The 19,743-nt window shown below is 40.8% G+C and overlaps 2 protein-coding genes across 3 annotated transcripts in view; one reads left to right on the top strand and one right to left on the bottom strand.

Moving 5' to 3' along the window:
- c1qtnf4 (C1q and TNF related 4) overlaps nt 1-7,607 on the top strand; it is a 24,632-nt gene extending 17,025 nt beyond the window's left edge. For both annotated transcript variants that reach the window (XM_055023553.1, XM_055023554.1), the window contains exons 2-3: nt 1,777-2,138; nt 3,320-7,607. In XM_055023553.1, coding sequence (XP_054879528.1) covers nt 1,777-2,138; nt 3,320-4,087 — 1,130 coding nt within the window. In that variant the 3' untranslated portion in view covers nt 4,088-7,607. The remainder of the gene's footprint in view (nt 1-1,776; nt 2,139-3,319) is intronic.
- Nucleotides 7,608-8,359: 752 nt separating this feature from the next.
- ndufs3 (NADH:ubiquinone oxidoreductase core subunit S3) lies at nt 8,360-19,125 on the bottom strand. Its single transcript, XM_055023555.1, has 7 exons — nt 19,008-19,125; nt 18,690-18,755; nt 11,530-11,627; nt 11,223-11,372; nt 9,943-10,068; nt 9,745-9,864; nt 8,360-8,625 (listed from the first exon to the last, which is right to left on the bottom strand). Exons 1-7 carry the CDS (start codon nt 19,060-19,062, stop codon nt 8,461-8,463), a joined length of 780 nt encoding a protein of 259 aa, XP_054879530.1. The 5' UTR covers nt 19,063-19,125; the 3' UTR covers nt 8,360-8,460.
- Between the last annotated feature and the right edge of the window lie 618 nt (nt 19,126-19,743).

Below are 19,743 nucleotides of genomic sequence, written 5' to 3'. Positions count from 1 at the left end.
AATTAGAGATTGTGCAGCCAATTCAGCAAGAAATCTCATATCTCACTGAACTGCTGAGAACAGTTAATGGAAAATCCACTTATATTTATGTGTATTTAAATAAATTACAGGCAAGCAAAATGCTTCATTTTCTAAAAGGCCAGCAAAAATCTAGATAAATGTCAACTGTGTCCTGAGAATAAAGATTTAGTCCTTTCAACATGTGATGCATTAATATTAGTAATAAATAATCTGTTGATCTGTCTCAAAACCATCCGTAAAACACTGGCGTTGCTGCTTTTGTTGCTGTGGTCCATTAAAAACATAATCATTACGACGCATTTATAACTCAAAATGTGTCTTAAAGTCATATTTAGCGCAGTCAGCTGACGCTCACATCAAAGCAGATGCATTTTTCATCCATGGGACACACAGCTGGATGACTCTTTGACATGTTATTTTCTTCTAATTTGCTTAATGAGCAGTTTGCTCTCATGCCTCATTCAGGGTTTTGTGGGACACAGAATGCTAATTAAGACTGATAAGCCGCCCTGAAAGCTGCAGCACAGGCTGAACTCTGCTGGAGCCTCACAAAGTACGCGATAAGCTAAAGCCTTGTTTCTTTGTCTGGGTGGGGGGCTGACACCTCCACCCATCTGCTCTGTGTTGCTCCATCACAGCAGCACAACCAGACAGACAGAGAGACGGGTAATTACATCCTCAACTGAGAGCCATGTGCTTTACTGAGTTAATACGACTCAGTGATTTTTAATGAACGTGTTCGTACTTCATGTTCTGTCTTTTATATTAAAATCCACTAAAGTACATTTGTCATTATAGGCTGCTTATGTGATTGTTATGCTTGTGAAATTAGAGCCAATGCTGACGCTTCCTGTTGCTGCTGCTTCTATCAGTCTAATAAGGAATATATTCAGCTTATGACGGTAGAATAGAGGAATACAATTCCAGCAAAAAATATCAGAAAATTCCTTCAAAAAACAATTCTGAGTTCAAATTGTCTAAAATAAAAAATAAATTAAAAAAACATGGCAATTTCAGAGTTTTAAATTACAGAAATTTTCTAGAAAAACACTTGGACATATCTGAGATCAATGTGTCAAAGACTTGCTAGAAAAAACTTAAGTTTTGAGATTAATCTGAGAAACTTTCAAGAAAAAACTAGAGTACAGAAGTCAAAAATGTTCAACTTTTGAAACTCAGAAATCTCCTTTTTTTATGTCCTTGTTTTTTATAGAAAGTTTCTGCGATAAAGTTTTGTACTGGAAATTTACTCTTCTATTTTAATAACATGCCATTATAATGTTCTCTACCACTTATTAATTGATATCCTGATTGTCTGTAGAATAGTCAAATGCAGAATAAATACCTGTTAAATGTAGTGGCAGTTTCAAGTGTTAATTGTATGGAAAATTGGACCTTTTTGCTGTTCTAGTCCAGCAAGCAAATATTATTTAATCTTCTCATTTTGACCCTCTATATACTAACATAACATTAAAAATATTTCTGGAGTGCAGTTCAGAAGCAAACAATGAACACACTGCAAAAACACAAAATCTTACCAAGTATTTTTGTCCAGTTTCTGGTGCAAATATCTTCCTCCGACTCATAAGATGGAAAAATGTTTTATTATGGGTGAAATAATCTGCCAGCATAACTGATTTAAAACAAGCTCCTTTATCTTGCTGAAAAGTTACTTGCAGTTATCTTAAGATATTTGCTAAATCTAACCTGTGTCTCCTCTTCTAAATAATTTGTCTCTGTTTATCTTTTCTTCAGGTAAAATGTTGCTGCATTGGAGCGTTCTGATCGGCCTGCTGTGCCTGGGCCAGGCCGGCGGCGCCTGGGCTTTGGCCCGCCTGCTGGACAACGCAGAGCTGCGCTCGGCCTTCTCCGTGTCGCGCACCAGCAGCATGGAAGGTGGACCTAAAATGACCGTGACCTTTGACACTGTTTACGTCAACATCGGCGGAGACTTTGATGCCAAGGCGGGATTGTTTCGCTGCCGCATCCCCGGGGCGTACTACTTCTCCTTCACGGTGGGGAAGTTCCCCCACAAAGACCTGTCTGTGATGCTGATGAAGAACAGGAACGAGGTGCAGGCCATCGTCTACGAGGAGAACGCCGGGGAGGAGAGGAAGGTAGGCTGGAAAAACGGCTCACTTTCAGGTTACAGAAACTGTATTGAAGCCCCCAAAACTTCTCACATTTTCAATTTAACTTTAGCAATCCAAACTGAGCTCCAGCATGTTTGGTCAGCTGATTTTACCAAAGTACAAAATGTACAATGGCTGCTGGAAAAGACAAGTATTATGTTGCTGACTTACCATCCAGAAACCATTTGTTACATTTTTGTTGGCTGAGCTGGAGGCTCCACTAATGCTTTTGAAAGATGTACTTTTGCACATCTTTGCCATTTTCATGTGTGAGTGTAAACGATGAGTTGGGGGACGTGACCAGCAGCAGCTGATTTTGGTTCAAAGGGACAAGATGCTTTCAAACAACTCATTCTGAAGGGAGATAAATGTAAGCAGAACTGAGCAGAATAAAATCCTATTGAGGATGATTTTGTGCAGAACAACAAAATTTAATAAATATGTTTTTTATCGGCCATAAACTTATCCTGATCTGTTGAAGGAAGCATAAGGAGAAGTATCATGTAAAATTTACTTATTTTTAGCTTTACATGATGTTAAAATGTTATTCCCTCATAAAAAAACAGAGTGTGGCCTTGAGAGTGCTTGAGAAATCCTTTCATCTCCATATCAACCATTCAGCTGTGTAAAGTGCCTGGGTGGACCTAGCCCCGCCTTCGAGGTACAGCTCCTCCCCCACTCAACTCCTTCAGACTAGTCAGCAGCAATTAGCAAACACCTGGAGGAACAGTAAATCAGCTGAGCGCATTAGAGGAGCTACTTCTCAGTTAAACTGGCAGAAACATTAAAGGGTTAATAGAGGAGAAATGCTGTGATGACTTCCTGAAGGCAGAAGAGCAGGAGCTTCTTATGGAGACAGAAGCCCAATTTCAAGGTGTTAAATATTAAAGTCCAATTTCTTTTAAGTCATATTTCATACATAGAGCATTTTATTAACAACTGAAGGTAAAATAATTGCTTGATTGTGGTATAAAGTGCCACTATGTGGATGGAAAATTCATCCTGCCCCTTTATGGTTTCCTCCATGGTGTCAGCGCTCAGTTAAATCCTTCTGTGTTTATGTTTACGGGGAACAGATGAGTCACAGAAGCTCGTCCCTCTGTGATGGGATCATGTTTCTGGATTTCCTCCCCAGCTGTGATAACACCATCTGCTGAAATCCTCAGGTTCAGAGCCAGAGCGTGATGCTGCAGCTGGAGTTTGGGGACACCGTCTGGCTGCGTCTACATGGCGACCCCCGCTACGCGCTCTACAGCAACACCGGGCACTACACCACCTTCAACGGCTACCTGATCTACCCTGACACCTACAGCTACCAGACCCACCACCACCAGCAGCAGCACCAGCTCACCTACAACCCTCAGCAGGACACAGAGGACGCCAAGTCCAGGCCAGGACACGCAGAGGAGGAGGAGGATGAGGAGGATGGCCAGGAGTATGAGGACGAAGAGGATGATGGGAGATCCGCCTTCTCCGTAGGCCGCACCCAAAGCATCCTGGGAATCGACCAGGTGGGAGTACCGCAGCATCGGCCGATCGGCTTTGACACGGCTTTCGTCAACATCGGCGAGGACTTCAACGTGACGGAGGGCGTGTTCACCTGCCGCGTGGCGGGGGCGTACTACTTCTCCTTCAACGTGGGCAAGCTGCCCATGAAGACGCTGTCTGTGAAGCTGATGAAGAACCGCCTGGAGGTCCAGGCGATGATCTACGACGACAGCCAGGGCGAGAAGGCCCTGCAGAGCCAGAGCCTGATGCTGGCGCTGAAATCAGGCGACATCGTCTGGCTCTACTCCCACCAGAGGGACGGATTCGGAGCCTACAGCAACCACGCCAAGTACATCACCTTCACCGGGTTCCTGGTTTACCCCGACATCAGCCCCAGCTCCCCCACTGCCACCACCAGCCAATCAGAAGCAGCCAAGAAGCCCTAACTCCAGCTGGGTAGAAAAGACTGAGCATCCTGGGTGGGATCCATGTTCACGTCACGAAAACACAACGTCTTACCAAGAGGTTTTGCTCTTATTACACTGGAGATAAGGCAGAACTAACTTACATGTAGCCTTTCAGCAAAATTGGTTGTTTGTTTTCCGTAATATGTGTCATAATTCCCTGCAGGTGGAATCCCCAAAATTTAAATGGAGCCATTTTATGTACTTCTTTGCTCTACATCCATCAAATTTTGGAATCACAGTTTTAAATAGACAACATGCTGAGGCCATAGAAGGTGTTCTGTTGTCTGCAGTCTGCATTTCTAACTGTTTATATTGTAATTGTCTCTTTAGGCAGCTGATACTATGTAGTATACACACTTGAGCTCATAAAATATGTCCTCTAAGGAACAGCAAAAACATATTCTGTTCTAATATTGATGAAAAACTTATGGTCCTGATGGCAGATTATTTCATTTCAAACAAGACATTTAATCCATCAGTTGTTTTTTTTTGGGAATATTTATGAATTATTTACCAACAACTGGCTCCTACATCTTGTTGAAAAATTACCTGCCAATTAATTTTGCCTTAATTCAATTGTACTAAGATATTTGCTGTAGAAACTGGGCAAAGCTACTTGGTAAGATTTTGTGTTTTTGCAGTGAAATAATTCCTTCTGAAAGTCAAAGGAGTTTTGGACTCAGAACCTCAGAGAAAATCTATTTAGTTTATAGCTAATGGCTTCCCATGTCAGGAGTGAATCTCACTTCAGTGTGAATATTTCGCTCTATAATGAAAGTTCCACAACGTGTTTGATTTTGCACAAAGGTTGCAAAAGTAAGAAAATCAGAGTTAGCCCCGCTTCAAATAACCTGCTAGCATAATTTCACCGAGCTCAAGAAAAAGTGTTAGCATTGGTGGTGGGCACCACTAGCTAAAATGTTAGCTGTGCTAACCCTAAGGAGCTAGTCATAAGCCTTCTGCTATTGGTGAAGTGCTATCAACACGGTATTTAGAGGGAGCTAATGCTAAAGCGCTATCGTCAGTTCATATTGGAAAGACTGCAACGCTAAAGCACCAATTAAATTCGACATTATAATATACTTATTCTATAATTATATGTTTCAACTCATGTTGAACTTTATTTAAACTTTCCAAACAGCCAAGTAAATTATCCCTTTAGAATCTATATGGACAAATGAATTTAGGGAAAGTGTGCTCAATGTTCTTATTTAGCGCACTTTCTGCACAACTGCTAAATGAAACATTAGCTGTTAGCAGTTTAGCATAAGGATGCCCACCACTGGTTAGCACAAATACCACCTATTTTCACTTTACTAGATAATTAATTCTGGTGAAATTAGTCAGGTCTAATTAAATACAAGCTGAAGCCAATCTGGGTGCGGTTTTCTATAACGGATCAATAATAACTATCAACAAAATCATAAATGAAGCTTTGAAATTCCAAGTAAATTTAAGTGATTCTAAAATGATAATCTGATATGCTTAAATGTTACAGACTATCCACGACCATACAATAAAATATAAAGTAGAGTTTATTTTAGAAGCTTCTAATGTGGACTTAATGCAAAAACTTCATCTAAGCTAATTGAATTAAGGCTGATTGACAAGTTTGGTTGAGTTATGAGTGAAAAGTCTGATCAAAATGCTGTAAAATGAAAGCATTTCTCTCCAAGGATCTATTTCTCTCCTGTGAAATAGATTTACCAAAGAGTTGGACATTCATAAATGCCCATTTGATCTGATCATTTCTGCAAAGTAATTCGAAGCGATTTAACCTTCAGTGGCTTTTGATGAAGACGGAATTTTCAGAATTTTCATTATCTACTGAAATATTTCTTGAAGCTTCCTGTGAAACTTTTGGTGTTTCTGCTCATAAGTAAGACGTCTCTTTACTCGTTTTGTCATGAACCGCATGTAAACTACTGTGAACCGTGTTGGGTTTTTGTGTCAAAATGAGTGTTTTCTTTCCAATATTTGGGAGCTCGGTGTTGTCTCTCGGTGGCAGCAGGAGCGAAGGATTCCAGGACAGAACTGACACAGATTTGGAAGAGGAGCACGACTCCGTATCCACACAACTGTTGACCACATGCCTCCTGCGAGCCTGCGGGGATCTGGGACGTAATTTAGTTTCTAATTCTAGCAGCATTTATTTCACGTCTTCAGACAGAGCCCACTGTGGGGAAAATTGAATTGCTTCTCCCAGGCTTCATTGATGTGCATATCTAATTTCACACCACTGGGAATAAAATTATACAGTTCAAACTGTCATGAACCCTTCCCTTATCAAACACCCTGTCCTCTGGAGGACCGCGGGGGTTCAACTTTAGTTTTGTTCAGTGTTTAGATGTTTTTATGACATTGGTTGAAAATTTATGAGAAGCAAAGCTCCGATTTTACTCCAGTCAGTTTTTGGCAAAAGAAAAATGAGTCAGGAATCAGCAGCGGGGAAACGTGTTGGGAGAGCGTTCCACAGATCTGCAGGAAACTATTTGAAAATGTATGCTCTATATGCAAATCTCACCCAGTTTTAAATGAAACACCATTTCCAAATCAGGCTGGAAAAAAGTGCTTGCTGTGATTCCTGTTAGAAACCGTAAAGGCAGGAAAACTTTAGCAAAACTCATTTCCTCTGCATGTGTCTGACTGAGGGAGTGGAGTAAACATGAAAACATGTTTATGTCTGAAGATAAGCCTGAAAATATGAATTTTCCAGTCTCACTAATTGCTGATTTCCAAAGCTTTAAGGCAGCAGCGACTTTTAGGAAACAAACTTATGATTATTTTTCTCTCCCAGTTTCTCCTTTAGTCTCAGATGAAAATCTCTCTCCATCTCAGCCTCAGTGTGAGAGCGGCCCAGGTTGATTCAGCCGGCCCGACGCAGCTCAGGAAATCATATTTGTTCTGTCCACAACCCTCCAGAACCCGTCCAGAACCATCCAAACTCACCAGAACCCGTCCAGAACCATCCAAACTCACCAGAACCCATCCAGAACCTGTCCAAAATCATCCACAACCCTCCAGAACCCGTCCAGAACCATCCAAACTCACCAGAGCCCGTCCAGAACCCTCCAGAACTTATCTAGAACTTCCAGAACCCCTGCCGTGTGCGGCGCTCAGATTCTTGTGTTATGCATGCATGTAACTGAAAACAAAACATCTGAGGAGAAATGTTTCCCATGATGGCATGTCCAGCTTCAGACGCCTGCTGTGTTGTTATGTGAACCGTTCCTGTTTCTGATGCTTTCGGTCAAAAATAGTGTATTTAAAATATATGTATATATATTTAATATTCAGATATGAGTCAAAACGTGGTTCAGTTCCCATTTCTACAGTTTTCCAAACAGTTTTGTCGTGCCAGAAAAACCCCTGGATGATATTTTGACCCTTGCTGTCTTCTGTAGTCCAACTATTTGAGATGCTAAACAGATTTTTACATGTGAAGTGAATGGAAAAAAAAAAAGACGTTCGTTGAAATAAACGAAACAGGACAAACATCTTGGAGTGTCCAGGTTTTATTCTGCAGCGCCACCTGGTGTTTGTGTGATTTTCCTGAATGCTTTTAAATCCAACAGTAAATAAGTAGCAATATTTTATTTTTAGTTTCTCACATTATGATAACAATAAAAGGAACAAAAACTGTAGAGCGTCCAGTGGAAAGTTGAAGACAAATATAGAAAAATAGGTCAAATACTGCTAAAATAAAAGTTATTTTGCTAAATTACTTTTTAATCTGGAAACAGCTGATGGCAGGATACGATTCAATCTGCTGATTTCCTTTTGAGAACTTTATGAATTTAAACCTGATTCAGGTTTAAGGGAGTGAATATCACTCACTTTATATTACATATTTTTGTTTGTGTTAAAAAGTTTTATGGATCACAAAAACAAATTGATTTATTTGTAAAAGCAATTATAAAAGTGAAACATCTGATGGTGAAAATAGAAAATTTCGGTTTAGAAAATTCACAGTAAATTCAAACACATGGATCAGATTTTTGTGATTATTAAAAGTTGTGAAAATGATCATAATTATTTCTAATATACAAAATAAAAATTTTCACATTTGTGAAAATTAAAGGATGTAAACTTCTGACCAAACACAAATTAAAGATCCACTGCTGAGTTTCACCAAAGAGAATAAAGAAAAACTTTTCTACTAAACCATTTTTATAAGCTGGAGATAAAAAGAACAAACTTTTTCATCACTAGAGGAGCTCTGGATCAAAAAGAACTCAAAGCACCATAAAACAGGTTCAGCATGGTTTTATTAGGAGCTTTTATTTACATAAATATTCCAGATGGTTTTGTCGAACAGAAAACCGATGAATCTCAAGCGAACAGAGGAGACATCACTTCTTCTCTGGGGGCGGGGCCTCCAGTTTGGGCGGGGCCTCTTTGGGCTCCCGGTAAGCCGGGAACACCTCCCACGGCGTGTTCAGGTCGAACTTCCTGAACTCCTGCGTCAGCTCCACGGGCTCCGCCACCACCCGCTTCAGCTCGTCGTCGTAGCGCACCTGTGGAGCGAAATGGAAAAATGACTGAAAATCATCTCATTTTACAGAGCATGTGGTGTTTATGAAGGAAACGATTTGAAAAACTTGGAGAAAAATATCATTTGAAAGACCAAATCCGTCCAACCATTGAGCCTTTCTTAATCCAACGCATTAATAATCTATACTGATTATTTAACACAGATTATTAATAATCTATACAGATTATTTAACACAGATTATTAATAATCTATACTGATTATTTAACACAGATTATTAATAAATCTATATACTGATTATTTAACAGAAGCAAAAAGTGAAGAAAATAATAGAAGTCATATCTGGGGTTTAAAAACCAACAACAAAAAATAACTATAAAAGAAAATCTAAATTCATAATAGACAACACAATAAAATCCTCGACTTTCTGCAGCGACCAGTTGGTTGGATTAAGTTTTTGCTTTCGTGTTGCTGGAGGTCAATGATGCTAACAGAACCACAGACATGCAGAAAAAAATAAACATTTAAACATCTGGAAATCAGCTTCATCAGAACACGACCAGGATGTTTTCTCTCCTGATCGCCCTGTAAACTCGGTTCTATTGGGAACCAAAGTTACAACATTTGCTACATTTTCAGCAAAGCCAAAACCTGTTCCCCTCCTCGCCTGTGGGGGCGCTGCATCAAGCACCACTGAAGGAAATGACACTAAAACCTCTGAAGCAGCCCAACTTCCTTCTTCAAGAAATGTAAACAAAAACGGAGTAGCGTCAGACGTTAGCAGTGGTAGGATTTTTAAAAGACTAAGAGTCATTTCTCCTGCTAACGCTTGGCTTTCCCATTTGTTTTGGTTGTATTTACCCAGAAATCCTGGTGTTATAGTCCACTTCCTGCTTTTGGAGTGGTCTCCGATCCACATTCCGTTCACAAATGGTTCCCTTCAGTTGAACCCAGACCGAAGTTTGTAGGTGGTCCAGAGTTCACAGTTTAGATGCGATTTTGCATTCAAACTTCCCCAAACCAACCGGACTCGGGAGTCCTTAGCGTTTGCTTGGCTCTCTTGTTTTTGTTGTTGTAAACAACACTTTATCTATTATGTCAAAAATATTGTTGAAATGAACGAAGTGGTGATGGCAGAACTGACCTCTACATATCCAGACAGAGGGAAGTCCTTCCTGAATGGGTGACCCTCGAAGCCGTAGTCGGTCAGGATGCGCCTGAGGTCGGGGTGGTTGGCGAAGAACACGCCGTACATGTCCCACACCTGTTTCCACACACAGACCCAGTCAGTGCTGCCGACCCGCCTCCGAGCTCCAGCGTTAGCGAAGCTGCGGCGACTCACCTCCCTCTCGTACCAGTTGGCGGCATTGTAGACAGAAACGGACGAGTCCACTGGCGTCAGCTCGTCCGTGTACGTCTTCACTCGAATACGGGAGTTGTAGCGCAGAGACAGGAGGTTGTACACGAGCTGTAAAAAGTGTAATTCAGTCAAACAAACCCAGTGATGTCCAGTCTTGTCAGGGTCTCCAACTAACAGGAATGTGAATCATTTAATCTCTGCCTAACGACGCTCCAGAACTGAAATGGTCAAACACACTAGTTTAAATAAACCATGAAAGTTCATTGACTCCTGGTTTTCTCACTATCATGTAGTCTGTAAATAAACCTTCAATAACTAAAAAACTGAATCTCTCCACAGATTTTCAATAAATATAAACTGGTATAATTTCTTTTTACCTAAAAAAAACAGGAAAACCAAATTCTTCTGAAATCATATTTGTTTCTGTCATTTTTCAGCTCCATAAAGAATCATTCATACTGGATTTTCAACAAAAACCAAATCACATGTTCAGTGTCATATTGTTAAATTTTGCAGAAATCAACATCAAATGACAGAAAACTTGCATATTTATTTATAAAAAGGCATCAGTGAAACCTACTGTAGGTTTAAAACTTTAACAATTTAAGAGCCGTGACACATAAAAAATCTTATTAAAATAAAGCAGCAGCCAGTTTTGTCTCTTCTTCTTCGTTGGTTGTTCTGTTTGGCAGCGGATGATCATTCAGTCATCTCTCTCTTCCCCAGCAGCTCCACAGCCAACATTTATTCAACACTTTCTTTGCTCAAGTCCAAATCATCTCCAATTAAAGCTTCATTCACTGCAAGCCTTAAATATATATATATTTTTGTTTACTGTGATTGTTCACATTTCCAAATAGATGCAACTTGTATGTGATCTCCAGTGTGACACTTAAAAGTGTCCTGCATGCGCACTAGAGGGCGCAATAACGTCGCACAGACAGCGTGCTCAGAGACAAAGCATAGAAATCAACATGAATGTCAAATTTATTTCATTTTCATCTGTAGTCCCTCAGCAGGTTGATGGAAGGGATAAAAATACAATTAACATGCATAACATCATATGATTTATGACAGGTTTAACTCTTTATGTGCACTTCCTGCTGAGCCAAGCGGCATCATCCATCCTTCAGGACCCTCACTGCTCCTCTCATCGCTCTTTTTCTCACACACCAAGCCTTTCCTGCTGTAATGTTTTTCATTTCATTCAGATTAAGTAAAGTTAATCTCAGTGGTGTGAAGTGTGTGAGGGCGAGCGGTACCTCGAAGCGGTTCTGCCGTGACGGGACGTCCACAGCGGTGAGGTCAATCATGTTCCTGAACTGAGCGTTGGTGTGGTCTTTGAGGAAGGTCAGCACCGGGACGACCCCGTCTGGATGGATCATCACCTCCAGCTCGTTGTAACACGTCACCTGAAAAAGGTGGGAAAAAAAACAAGAAAAACATTTTAATTTGTTATTTTTGTAAAACAATTTAAAACCTGCAGCGTTCTGAGTCAATCTGTGGCCCATAAATCACAAATCCAGGTGGCTGACGAAGGAAGCAGCTCTGTGATGACGCTGCACTGACCTGGACCTGCTGGACGTATTTTGGCATCATTTCAGCCACGAATTCTCCAAACGCCGCCAGCTGGTTGTGGGTGACCGCATCCTTAGGCCTGACTGTTGCTGCTCACACACAGAGGAGAAAAACTTTTGGTTAAGTTACAAAAAAACATTTGTGCTGACTTATTGTTAGCTGAATCTTTACATCTTTTTGTTTCAATCGAGAGACATCTAAGCTGGACTCAATCAGTTTTTGAAACCTGAGTGTTTTATTCATCCAAGCAGAATCACTGAACTGAGGCTGATGACAGCAGCAAACAGATGCAGAGGTGAGAATAAATCTGCTGGAAAGTTATGGATCTACTAGGCCTGTCATGATAACAGATTTTGCTGGCCGATTAATTGTCTCAAAAGATGATTGCGATAAACGATAATATTGTTTGAAGACCTTTTCACAGTGATTTAATGGAAATTACGTAATAATACATGCAATTTCCTGCCAAAGATAGATACAGTTTACTTTCAAAAGAACACTGAACACTGGAACTGCTACACAAAATAAATAAAACCAAAAATAAAATAGATTCTTAGTCTCCATTGACAATAAATGTACTTGAATAAAAACAAACAACATAAAGCCAAAGTGGAAATAAATACTGCATTCAACCAAAAGAGTGCAGATTATGAAGTCTGTATATTATATTGGCCTTCATTAGATTTAAATGGAGAAGAATCCGACTGCCTGATGCAAAAGTTCACTCTACAGGATTTTTTTACCCTGAACGACAATCTTAGAACGTTCTTCGTTCTGAGATTGTCCCTAGTGTGTTACTGTAGATCGTTGCGTGTTACTGTAGATCTTTGTGTGTTGCTGTAGATCTTTGTGTGTTACTGTAGATCGTTGTGTGTTACTGTAGATCGTTGTGTGTTACTGTAGATCGTTGCGTGTTACTGTAGACTGTTGTGTGTTACTGTAGATCGTTGTGTGTTACTGTAGATCGTTGTGTTACTGTAGATCGTTGCGTGTCACTGTAGATCTTTGTGTGTTGCTGTAGATCTTTGTGTTTTACTGTAGATCGTTGTGTGTTGCTGTAGATCGTTGTGTGTTGCTGTAGATCGTTGTGTGTTGCTGTAGACCGTTGCGTGTTGCTGTAGATCGTTGCGTGTTGCTGTAGATCGTTGCGTGTTGCTGTAGATTGTTGCGTGTTGCTGTAGATCGTTGTGTGTTGCTGTAGATCGTTGCGTGTTGCTGTAGATCGTTGCGTGTTTCTGTAGATCGTTGCGTGTTGCTGTAGATCGTTGTGTGTTGCTGTAGATCGTTGCGTGTTGCTGTAGATCGTTGCGTGTTGCTGTAGATCTTTGTGTGTTGCTGTAGATCGTTGTGTGTTACTGTAGATCGTTGTGTGTTGCTGTAGATCTTTGTGTGTTGCTGTAGATCTTTGCGTGTTGCTGTAGATCGTTGTGTGTTACTGTAGATCGTTGTGTGTTGCTGTAGATCGTTGTGTGTTGCTGTAGATTGTTGTGTGTTGCTGTAGATCGTTGCGTGTTGCTGTAGATCGTTGTGTGTTGCTGTAGATCGTTGCGTGTTGCTGTAGATCGTTGCGTGTTGCTGTAGATCGTTGCGTGTTGCTGTAGATCGTTGCGTGTTGCTGTAGATCGTTGTGTGTTGCTGTAGATCGTTGCGTGTTGCTGTAGATCTTTGTGTGTTGCTGTAGATCTTTGTGTGTTGCTGTAGATCGTTGTGTGTTACTGTAGATCGTTGTGTGTTGCTGTAGATCTTTGTGTGTTGCTGTAGATTGTTGTGTGTTGCTGTAGATCGTTGCGTGTTGCTGTAGATCGTTGTGTGTTGCTGTAGATCGTTGCGTGTTGCTGTAGATCGTTGTGTGTTGCTGTAGATCGTTGCGTGTTGCTGTAGATCGTTGCGTGTTGCTGTAGATCGTTGCGTGTTGCTGTAGATCGTTGTGTGTTACTGTAGATTGTTGTGTGTTACTGTAGATCGTTGTGTGTTACTATGGATCGTTGTGTGTTACTGTAGATCGTTGTGTGTTACTATGGATCGTTGTGTGTTGCTGTAGATCGTTGTGTGTTACTGTAGATCGTTGTGTGTTACTGTAGATCGTTGTGTGTTGCTGTAGATTGTTGTGTGTTGCTGTAGATCGTTGTGTGTTGCTGTAGATCGTTGTGTGTTGCTGTAGATCGTTGTGTGTTACTGTAGATCGTTGCGGCCGCTCCGATCTAAATCCAGGATTTGCCCAGACTGGGAGCTGAACGCAGCCTGTTGAATGTGACTGGGAGCCAATCAGAAAGCGCGGATTCCCTCCTGCTTTCTGAGGGGAATCATGGAGGGGATCCCAAACAAATATCCTGACAAATATTTCTAAATTAACACACAAAATCTGTTATGTTGATTGCAAAGAAGCACAAAAACAATCCTGGATGGACTGATTAGTGTGAAAAGATGTTCAATATTATATTATTTTAAGTAACAGTTATTGATGCTGAAACACCAATTTATTGATATTTTCACTATTGAATAGTTTTTATCCAGACGTTCTGGCCCAACAGGCCCTTTAAGAACGTTCCGGTTTTTGATCTGGACCCAAATGGAAATGAGTTTCATGTCCTGATATTCGGGATAAAACAAGAGAATCCTGTTTTGAATGTAAACAAGAATGAAGATATTTGGAGGTGGAATGATGTCACAGCACCAGCAAAGATTCTGTGATGTCACTGGCGATGCAGTCTGTGATGTCATCAACTGCAGAATCGTATGGAACACAATTCTGCATATTTGTCATTGCTTGCAATACCCCTGACCAGTTCAGACGCCCGCAAAGCACTTTCCAATCGACCGTTCACTTCGTTTTGAAATCGACAACTTTAGTGATTTTACTGGAATAAAAATGTCTCAAAATACAGAAAGACACCAGAACCGCAGACTGGCCCACCTGGAGGAGGAGCTGGAAGAAACCAAATTCCAGCTGCAGAAACAAACGGAGCTCAAAGTGGGATTTTTCAACAAGGCCCACAGAGCAACTGAGGAGCTGAAGAGACTCCAGAGATACACTGACACTGAAACACTGAAAGTGTTGCTATTGCTTGTCAGGCTCACTTCAGTGTGGAAGACCTGGATAAAGAGGAGCTGCAACAAAAATACGAAGATTTAAAGGTGTCTCAGTTCCACATCCAGGACGCACTGCTGGCAGAAATGCATGATGAGAAGCAGCGAAATAAAGTCCTGGAAGACAAGCTGGATGACCTGAAGGCTTCGTATGAGGAGCTGCGCCGTAAATACGAAGCAGATGTTGGTGATGAGGCAAAGCTACATGAGGAACAGAGCCTGGAGAAGCTCAGAGTGGAGAAAGACAACATCATACATGACATGACCCAAAAGATCGACCTCCTGCAAGAAAATGAAAAACGTTTACAAGCCGAACTTGAGGAGAGCAAACGTGGAACAAACGAACAATCAAAATTAATAAACGAGTTAAAGCAGCAGGCGGAGATTTACCAAGACAAAATAAAGAAAGAGGAAGCTGCACTTTACAAAGAAAGAAAAGAAAATGTCATCCTTGGATTAAACTACACTGTATTGATTGAACAATTTGAAAAGCTGGAGACACAGAAAGAAACTCTGATGGAGAAATCAGAGGAGGACACGGCGCTGGTGGAGAAAATAAGAAAGGAGTACGCCATCCTCCAACGCAAAGCAAACCAGGACGCCAAATTCCTGAAGAAAAACGCAAAGATTTTAAAGAAAGAATTGGATGAGAGCAAAACATTTTACAACAAGCTCAAACTTAAATTTAACATGGATATTTCTGGATTGAAGGAGGAGATGGAAAGATGTAAACAGAAAGTACAACAAGAGAAAGACGCCTCATTGCAATCAGCAACTGAGAAGCAGCAGCTCATCGACAGCCTGCGACAGGAAAACGCCGTCCTGGAGGAAAACACACGGCGAGAAATCCAGGTCCTCCAGGACAAGGACAGAAATGCACAGGATGAACTGGAGACGCTCAGAGTTTTGTTCAAGGAGCTGCAGTGTTCTTACATTCAGGATGTTAATATGTTGAAGACACAGGCAGAGCAGTTCCAGGAAGAAATAAACAGAATGAAGCAAGAATTGGAGACAACCAGAGATAAACTGCAGCCAGACACTGAGGAAGATCAGCATGAAGATCAGGAAACTACAGTTTCACAACAGCAGGAGGAAAAGAACCGGGTCGACCCGGTTATGGATTCTAGTCATCATATTTCCTCGGAGGAGGATTTAGCAAGAGAACCAATACCAGGATGTTCAAATGAACTGGAATCCATACAAGACGACATCGATGAGGAAACCATCCAGCAGGATTTAGAGACTCCAGATATGAACAGCAAACAAGAAGGAAAGAAGAAAAAACCAAAGACTCCAATTTGGAAAAAAATTCGAAACATCTTTAGATTGAAGAAGACAAAAAAAACAACACAGGAGTGAATTCAATAAAAAACGAGGCCTGTGGCGATTCGGCCTGTTATGATAACAGATTTTACTGAGCGATTTAATCATCTCAAAAATTATCGCGATAAACTATAATATTGTTTGAAGATCTTTTCACACTGATTTAATGGATATTACATAATAATACATGCGACTTCCTGCCACAGATAGATACACTTTACTTTCAAAACAACACAGAGGAATCCTGAACAGCTGACACGGTGCAACCCGAAGTCCAGCAGACATCGGAGATGATATGTGGAAACATGAATGTTTAACCAACATTTCATGCAAAGAAAATATAAATAACTCGGGGAGGAGTTGGAGCGAAATTTCTACCAGAAAACCTGGTAACTTTTCAGCTGTTCTTCGTTAAGGTGACATAAAATGGTTATAATGATTTTCATTCAGTCAGACTGACACTCGCTACATGCATTGATGGTAGATTGTAGTAAGGAATTGATTAAGGTTTCTAAATTAGTGAACTGGATTTATTATTTTGTGTCCATTGTTGGACACAACACGGATCGATCGAACCGTTATAGCCAGGATTTCTGTCGGCTGATGTGTCTCTCAGGTTTTGATAATGGCCGACAATCGGCGACATCAGATGGTGCAGCGCGCGCTGGGCGTTACGCTAAGGAAGTAAGGAAGGGAGGGTCAGTGGAGAGCAGCGGAGTTTCATTCAGTGTCATCAACAGTAAGAGAAAAAGGCAGGAAGAAACGTCTTTGCACCACATTGTTCTCATTTTCTCATGTTAAAAAACAACATTCTTCTTCTCTCATTTCCCTTTCTTACATAATTTATATGTTACTTAATATTCATACAGTTTCACACATACATGCACATTTTCACGTCCCCTCCATGGCTGCCACCTTATCATGGTGGGGGTTTGAGTGTCCCAGTGATCCTAGGAGTTCTGCTGTCGGGGCTTCATGCCTCTGGTTGGGCCACCCGATGCAGACGGGTCCAAGGTGAGGAACCAGACCAAGTGCAGCCCAAAGATCCTCATGATGAATACGACCTTTGGAAACAGGGGTCGTATTCGCCCGAACATGGGGTCCCACTCTGGAGAGGCCTGAGGGCCCATAGAGCCCAACCGGGTTTTAACCCATGGAGCCCAACCGGGTCGGGTTTTAACCCATGGATCCAGGCCGGGTCGGGTTTTAACCCATGGATCCAGGCCGGGTTGGGTTTTAACCCAGGGATCCAGGTCGGGCTCAGCCCAATGAGAGCCAATCTGTTCACCACCTGTGGGGTGAGATTGAGAGGTTCCGGCTAGAAATAGTCAGACTGACTTCAGTGGACGGTTCTGGTTCTGGAGCCAGTCTCCTTGAAAGGGGTTGGATGTTCTCCACTCTGGGGTTGGCCCTTGTGAGAGGCGCTGGGCAGGAGGGGGCATATTTGTTGCCTCCCATCTTGTTCACTCCAACGCACCAAGAGGATAGTCTCTCCCTCTACATATGGGTTTGGGTCGGGTTCTGGCTACTAGTCCAGATTAGCCACTGTTCTTGGAGAATCTCTGAAGAAGAAACTGAGCACAACTTCCTTCTTCACTAAACATAAATAAAAATGGAGGCCTCAGATTTTAGCAGTTGTAGAATTTCTTTTTGCCTTTGGAGATTTAGAAATCAGTCGTTATAGATTATAGATTTAGTTTTTTACTTTTTCCATGATGTTTACATCTATTTATTATAAATGTTGCTCCCCACTGATTTTTCCTTTACGCAAAATAAAATAAAATGTTTGACTGAACCAGTAAAATTAACTTTCCAAAGAACAGATATTGAAAAAAGTTCACATGAGGTTATCATATATGCTACATGTGTCAAACTGAAGGCCCGAGGGCCAAATCTGGCCTGTCCAAATTTTCACAAATAACTGCAAAATTCACACAAAAATCAACAGATCCCCACATTTTTTTCTGATTTTATCAACATTTTGATGAGAGAAAAAGGCAGGAAGAAACAATAAAGCCGATAATTGAAATGAGGTCGATAGTTTTAATTTATCGTGTGATTAATTGATTTATCCCGACAGGCGTGGGATCTACCTCTGAAGCCGCTGGATTTTAACCTGAATCTCTTTGAGTTTGGAATTATTTAGATTATATATCTCGATACAAACCCGCAGTTTCACTGCACACAACACAAAATCTTACCAAATATTTCTGGTCTAGTTTCTCATGAGATATTTTAGCTCACTTGAAAGTTGACAAAACTAACTTGCAAGTAACTTTTTAGCAAGTTATACGAGCTTGTTTCCTTAATGAAATAAATGAGAAATACTAGTTTCACTGGCAGATTATTTCACTTATGACATTTTTCCGTGTTATGAGCGAAACAATCTGCCAGTTAAATTACAACATTTTATATCAATATTCCAGAATGGCCGGCCTAAACAGAGCTCTTATATTTTTCTGAGAAATTACTTGTATGTTAGCGTTTTTTATTTCGACTGTACAAATATATCTCCACTAGAAACTAGAACAAAAATGGGTGGCAGGTTTTTGTGTTGTTTTGGTATTTTGAATTTGTGTTGCGATGACGGTGTGAACCGGAACTGAATAAAAACTAAAAAGAAATCATTAGCCAGAACTTTGAGGTAGGAACTGTTGCATCAGTAAATAAACCTAATGCGAGTCTCAAATATTAGACATCGCAGTGATGTGTGTCGCTACACTCCGAGCGTTAAAACTCACGGCTGGTCTCAGTGGTGGAGCTCTGCGGTCTGATCTGCTGAGGCAGGAGGCAAGAAGTCCGGGCAACTGGAGGAAGAAGAGGTGAAAACCAAACTATAACACTGATACCACTGATAAATATACCCCCAGTAACTCTGATCTGTTACAACAGAGAACCTCCAAACATCTCTTTAGCTGCTGGGTTAGCTAAACCGAAGGTCAGTCTGAGATTTCGCGGTTAAAAACCAAACTTGGCAGTTAAATTAACATATTAAGTAATGGAGGTGGAAATAAAAGCATACAGACTGTGTTCATAAATGAGTTCTTAAGTACACTTACGATTAAAGCTCCGTCCGAAACCTCCACGGACAAACCTAACTAGCGACGCCGCCATGTTTACACTCTGCTGCTGCCCTTTACGTAAAGAGGCTGAGTCGCCCCCTGAAGGCCGGGAGGAGAAAACGCAGGCAAGTGAATTACAATTAATAAACAAGTGGGTGGAGTAACCAGAAATTGTACTCAAGTAAGACCAGAAGAACTTTAATATATTTTTGCGCAAATAAAGTAAGAAGAAGCCATCTCTGAAATTACTCAGCAGAGCTTTTGTAAGAACAAGAAGTCTCTCTTCAACATAAACTGTAGGTTTGTCTCTGCTGCATTTTTGGTTAAAACATGTTTATTCTTCATTTACTTAAGCTACTTGAACAACATGGGATATATGTGAAATTTAAGGTGGGACCATGTCTTTTCCTTTTTTCACAACGTCACTTAAAAATAAAAAACACATGGACCTAAAGGATAAATCCAAAATATTGTTAGTTTTGAATGAACAAAAATAAATGCACAAGATGTTTCTTCCAATTTTGGATTCAAAACAAACGTCAGTGCTTGAAATTAGTTGTACTTCATTCCACTAAAGGTTGCATTTTAAACAAAATGCTTAAATGCAAAACTTGGAATAATGTCTAACAGTGTAATGTCCTGCAGAATGAATATTTAATTACTTTCATCAGTTTCAGAATAAATCAACTCTACGACTTGTTCAAACCTTAAATCTGTTCTCAGATAATCCATT

This window comes from Poeciliopsis prolifica, unplaced genomic scaffold (assembly GCF_027474105.1).
Source record: "Poeciliopsis prolifica strain line A6 unplaced genomic scaffold, Auburn_PproV2 SCAFFOLD103, whole genome shotgun sequence".
Classification (NCBI taxonomy): Eukaryota; Metazoa; Chordata; class Actinopteri; order Cyprinodontiformes; family Poeciliidae; genus Poeciliopsis; species Poeciliopsis prolifica.
This window is presented reverse-complemented; position numbering and strand designations above follow the sequence as displayed.

Bases quoted from the DNA above. Each gene is read 5' to 3' on its own strand.
- ndufs3 (XM_055023555.1), bottom strand. From the start codon at position 19,062: ATGGCGGCGTCGCTAGTTAGGTTTGTCCGTGGAGGTTTCGGACGGAGC. The intron at 10,069-11,222 runs GTACCGCTCGCC...CACTTTTTACAG, and splicing joins CACGGCAGAACCGCTTCGAG to CTCGTGTACAACCTCCTGTC. The intron at 8,626-9,744 runs GTCAGTTCTGCC...TTCGCTCCACAG, and splicing joins CTCTGTCTGGATATGTAGAG to GTGCGCTACGACGACGAGCT.